The sequence below is a fragment of the Musca vetustissima genome, unplaced genomic scaffold (assembly GCF_032173495.1).
Source record: "Musca vetustissima isolate MV318-11 ecotype Yass unplaced genomic scaffold, APGP_CSIRO_Mvet_v1 utg11473, whole genome shotgun sequence".
In the NCBI taxonomy this organism is placed as follows: Eukaryota; Metazoa; Arthropoda; class Insecta; order Diptera; family Muscidae; genus Musca; species Musca vetustissima.
In genome coordinates, this window is record NW_026886133.1 from 67,162 (window position 1) to 73,261 (window position 6,100).

The 6,100-nt window shown below is 32.9% G+C and overlaps 1 protein-coding gene across 1 annotated transcript; it reads right to left on the reverse strand.

The window, feature by feature from the left end:
* Nucleotides 1–669: 669 nt before the first annotated feature.
* LOC133333608 (endocuticle structural protein SgAbd-6-like) lies at nt 670–1,141 on the reverse strand. The gene is made up of 2 exons (XM_061541919.1): nt 1,130–1,141; nt 670–1,062 (listed from the first exon to the last, which is right to left on the reverse strand). The coding sequence occupies exons 1-2, from the start codon at nt 1,139–1,141 to the stop codon at nt 670–672; spliced, it is 405 nt and encodes a 134-aa protein (XP_061397903.1).
* Nucleotides 1,142–6,100: the final 4,959 nt, after the last annotated feature.

The following is a 6,100-nucleotide window of genomic DNA, read 5'->3' on the forward strand; positions in this document are numbered from 1 at the left end:
TCAATACTGGCGAATATTTATAAATATTCCCAATACAATGGTGCACCCTAACATTAAAATTTAAATATTTTAGAAAAATTACTAATATGTAGAAGATCTCCCAAATATGGTTCAATTATTGAATGCCATTTGGCGCAGGGTTCGAGTTCCCATTGCGTAAATATCGTATGATGCTCTTATAAATGAAAAATTTTTCTAACTCTAATTCTCCCGTGTACAAAAAGTTCGGCCCGCGTACTTAACAAGGATTTTATTTGTTTTTTATTTATTCCTATCTTACAACCATATGTATTCAATCCCCGATATTATTAATATTATATTTCATGAACATTTTCCTATCACACTTTACGAATCGGCAGTATCTAAACCGATCGAAGCATTTCTTATTTCTTAATAATCGCAATCATTAGATTACTAATGTAGGGTACCACAAAATAGTTATCATCATTTTCATTCATTCATTTATGAATGTCATAGGCATTAGTCAAGCCGACTATAACTTTGCAGCAACAACAATAAAAACTTCTTCAAAGTGTGCCTCTTATAATGGTTTTGACATTTTGGTCATTTGATTCAATAAATACTAATTTGTCTGTATCCAAATTGTGTCTACACAAAATATTTAAAATATCAACTTCATAAATATCAATCAATACTGGTTTCGTTTATTTAATTCATATTCTCTTGTACGGCTTGACTTCTTTGGATGTTAGACACAACGGCGGCATCGACGGCAGCTTGAGAAATTTCTTTGGGGATGATGGTACCTTGTGGTTGGAAACCATTTTCATCGGCTACATATTCTACGAGAACTTCCTGGCCATCGGCATCAATGTAACGATAGGAACCCTTGATCACCAAGGTTTCACCTTCGGTACCGGCATTTTTGAGAAAACCAACTTCCTGACGTTGGGCGCCATCAGCACCCTCAAAGTAGTAGGTGAATGAGCCGTCGGAATTTTTTTCTTCACCCTGGTTAAGAATGGGTACAACTTTCTTCTCTACGGTATTAACGTTGATGCTGGCAGCTGTGGCAAGAGCCAACAATGTGACGAAAACGTACTGTGGAAATAATAATACAAATTAAGATATTTCCCTTTTGTCCACATCAATTAAAGGTTACACTTACAAATTTGAACATTTTGTTGTTGTTGTTTTTTTTTAATTTAAAAGAATATGTATTTGAATGATTTATTTTTGGATACTTGATTAATACTGATTTCTTCTTCAAAGAAAGTGGTTCTTTTATAGTTGAAAATTTGTAGGTCAGTAGATTAAATATGAATATTTAATGTATTTCAGTATTAAGTGTAAAGTGTGTATTTGGGTCAAAGTGATTTACATACCGTTTTGGCCTCTTTGTTTATTAAGAACAAACATGGCAATGCTTGGAGATCTTTCACCTATTTAATTCTATTCTAAAAAAATACTTTGTAAATTGTGTTTTATGCGGATGGGAAGAACATTTCTTGCAGTATAAAATCAACATAAATTATATATTTAGAGAAATTCTAGATATTTTCTATAAAATTTTTGCTTTACATTTTGAGTCTTTAATTTATTGGCATTAAACTATAAATTTAGTGTCTCCAAATATGACATTGATGACGTCATAAGATTCGTTGAAAACGTGGACGAAAACATAACCAGATACCCTTTTGAGTATATTCTTATTTAATTTTTTTAACTCCAAATTAAATTATAAATAACATGGGATTCTGCGTCATCGAGAATTTGACAATCTGCGAATAATGTAAAATTTACATAAACCCAATGTACGACTTAATTTTGGGGTAATCAGACATTCTTTTGATAATTCATTTGAATGAAATTGACCGAAATTTTATATAGGAGCTATATATTAGGTTGGGGAAAAAGAAATCCATTACTTTTATATGAACTATAGGTCTTTGTTTAACATGCAAACAACTCTAGTAATCAATTTTCATAATCCTCCCTAGATACCAATTTTTTATCAATTAAGAAATTTTGCAATGCAAAAATATATGATAATCGCTTGGTGCCAAGTCCGGACTGTATGGCGGATGCATTAAACTTGCAACCAAGTTCCCGAAGTTTCTGGCGAGTCACTGTAGATGTGTGTTGCCTAGTTGTCCAGTTGTTGACAGCAGAGATCGTTTGGCCATATGGAAGAAACTTATAACAAATAATCCCCTTCCAGCCCACCAAATGCATAGCAGAATCTTCCTGGCCATTAGTCCTGGTTTGGCCACCGTTTGAGGTATCTTGTAAATGTCTTATTTGTTGTATCATGACATATCTCGTATCGAATGATAAGTTATTTGTTACAGAAACAAAATCTGATTCGAATGCGAGAGACTACCATTCGTTCCAAAATACTTTCGATCGATACATATTGGGTTTTAGTGACAATAAAAGGATTAAATTAAGAATAGACCATTAAAGCGTTAGAATATCGAGAGACTTTGAGGACTCCACCTAAAATCGTTTTGTTTATTGTAGAAATGTAATCTTAAAATATACATAGAATAGCTACAAATGAAGATATGAAGTAATCTCTTCCGAATTTTGACCCATGCCGAATTTTTCCTTCTAGAATTTTCATATACCCACCAAGGTCTTTCATTCCCAAGACCACACCAATGTATTTAATTTCCAACAGTAATTTTCCACCCCCAAAATCTTGTCTTGTCTGTTTGTAACAGGCAAGGAATCGAGATAGACCCATAGTTCCTTTTGAGAATATGCATAGAATCACTTTCTGAGACGATTTACGCATGTCCGTCTGTCCGTCCATGTATTTTTGTGAACAAAGTACAGGTCGCATTTATGATCCGATTTGGATGAAATTTGGTACAGTTCACTTATTTGGCCCAAGGACGAACCCTATTGAAATTGGAGGAAATCGGTCCAGATTTAGATATAGCTCCCATATATAGTTTCGTCCGATTTTATGTAAATGGTGCACCAAAGTCCCTATATATCTTTCAAGTTGCACGACATTTGGTATAACGTACTAAATTGAGCCTAGAGTGATGTCTGTCAAGTTTCGTGTAAATCGGTCCAGATTTAGATAAAGCTCCCATATATAGTTTCGTCCGATTTTATGTAAATGGTGTACCAAAGTCACTATATATCTTTCGATTTGCACGAAATTTGGCATAACGTACTGAATTGAGCCTATAATGATGTCTGCCAAGTTTCATGAAAACCGGTCTAGATTTATGTATAGCTCCCATATATAGTTTCGTCCAATTTTATGAAAAAGGTGCACCAAACTCCATATATATATTTCGATTTGCACGAAATTTGGCATAACGTACTTAATTGAGCTTAGAGTGATTTCTGCCAAGTTTCGTGAAATTCGGTCCAGATTTGATGTGGCTTCCATATATAGTTTCGTCCGATTTTATGTTAAAGGTTCACCAAAGTCCCTATAAATCTTTCGATTTGCCCGAAATTTGGCATGGCGTACTGAATTGAGTCTATAATAACGTGTGCTAAATTTCGTGAAAATCGGTACAGATTTAGATATAGCTTCCATATAAATTTTCATCCGATTTAGTAAAAATAGTGCCAAAGTCCCTATATATCTTTCGATTTGCACAAAATTTGGTATAGCATATTGAATTGAGCCTGGAATGATGTGTGCTGAGTTTCGTGAAAATCGGTTTAGATTAAGATATATATATATATATTTTAGTTCATCCAATTGCATGTTAATAGACCTGTTTAATATACCCATAGTGGTGAAGGGTATCATATAGTCGGCCCCGTCCGACTTTACTACTTTCCTTACTGGTTTTTGTTTGTTTTTTTTTTTTTTTTTTTGCAAAAATCCATAAACAAAAGCACGGGCGGGCATGCAAAAATCGACTCAGAAAGTGATTGCATACCAATCCTCAAAAGCCAACCCAATGAGACAGGTGGTCGCTGACGTTCAGGGACGAGGTTCTTTAGAATCAGCCAGTTTTGCGTTTTGTACTTTTCGCTTTATCTCACACTCCTTTTTAGCATTTTAGGTTTAAATCGGATTGTGTTCATTCCCCTATTTCTTTCCTATATATAATAATATATAATAATGAACAACCTTTCACCATTAGATACACCATAAGCTACAATTTTTTTCATTTTATACACAACAGTCTTCTATCATTAGACCCACTAAATATTGACCGATCATTAAAAAAGAAGAATTTCATTTAATTCGTGGAAAATTTGTGATTTTGTGGCATGTAGAGAGACTAGTCAAATAGATAAAAGTTAAGTTTTGTCCATTTCATCCCCTAAACAACATCTGATCATCAGCAAAAACTATTAGCATTTGGTGTTGGCCATAACGGATCTACATGCTAAATTTCGTGACAATTATTTGAATATGACGATCGGTATGCTAAAAGATCAATTTCGCATAGTTTAATTTTCGGTATGTTTTCTTAAAAAGTAAACAATTTCAGCCAGAGTATCCAATATGTCAAAACATGGACATAGTTTAAACAGACTTTCAATCTGTGAGCATAGGCCCCTTCCTAGGGGTGTTATGACTCACTCACTTACTAAAAACTATCTAAAAATCTATTTTAATCCTTCAGGGTAAAATGCAATCTTAAATTAAGATTATAACAACTTTTAATTTTGAATTAATTTATTTTTAATAATTTAAGCGTTGTTCGAATCTATTGCCAATAATTTAATACATTGATTTATAGGTGACAATTAATCGAAAATAAAACCTAAACGTAATCTCACCGGTAAAATTTTGTAATAAAACTTTTATAAAATTGAGAAACAACAATTAATATAATATTCTTAAATATTAATATTCTCTACTTAATCAATCATCCCTCCACCATTGCTGCTAAATGTGATTCCTATAATGATGTAAATTAATCATCATTGCAATTCAATAAACTTTTTTATTTTGTTTTTGCATGAGAAAATCGCAATTCCATTGGCTGATACAATCAATGCCAGTTACATAGTTGTATCAAATAAATACATAACAATTTGTTATAGACAAATCAGAAAAAAACATTCCCAAAGATCGACTGAATTCAAATGTAAATGTTTAGAAAATGCATTTCAGATATATTTTGGGATTGGCTAGTAGCCATGCTAGACAGACAATCATTCTCTATGGATGGTTGCTCAAATCACACATAGACATACATACACACGCTTCGATATTTTCGTAGAGTCTCATCATCATCATCAGTGGCATCATCAAAGCAAACAATTAGGATTTACGACTGAGCGACTGTCAGTTTTACTAACAAGTGTAGGTGAAGACTTAAACACATTTTATAGAATTAATGTTATAAATTTATAATGCAACAACAACGACAACAACAAAAGCAACGACGACGAAACCAATGGCAACAACAACAATAAACAAAAAGTCAAACATTAAATAAATCCATTTTCTATTGTCGTAGTCTCCAAAGACGAGAATTACGTTGCCATGGCATGTAGATGGCTGAAGCTATGGAAGATTGAGTGCTAATTCAAATGCAAATCGATACGTGGTGTGTTTAATAAGTTCTCGAATGAAGATAATGATATTGGGCATCAGACCATATTATGTGGAATAAAATAAGTAAATAAGGACGATTTTATTTGGATTATATAATAGTATTTTTGATTATTTAAAAATAAACATCGTAAAACAAGCAATGACATTGTCTTGGCAAATGTGATCAACAAAAAAACAGAAATAATTTAAGAGTGTGGAAGAAATTATTCCAATTTGAACAATACAGTAACATTGATATATATTATAAAGTTTGAACGTTGACATTATATGCGAAACACTAAATTAAATTACCTCCACGCCAACTGTTTCAATCAATGTTTATTTTAAGGTAATTTTCGATCACTATTTGACACATATTAGCCCCATAAAATGTTTAATGGTGTCAAATTGCGTGATATCGCCACGACGAGAAATTATGAAATTACGTCTTGTGGAAACCACATATTCTCCAAGTCATATTCTTCAATTTCAGACAAAAAAAAGTCGATTATCATATAACCTAACGTTCTGAATTGGCGTTGACAGTAGCTCCAACGTCGTTTTCAAACAACACCTTCGAACCAAAGAGGTCAACAAGCAGTGAAT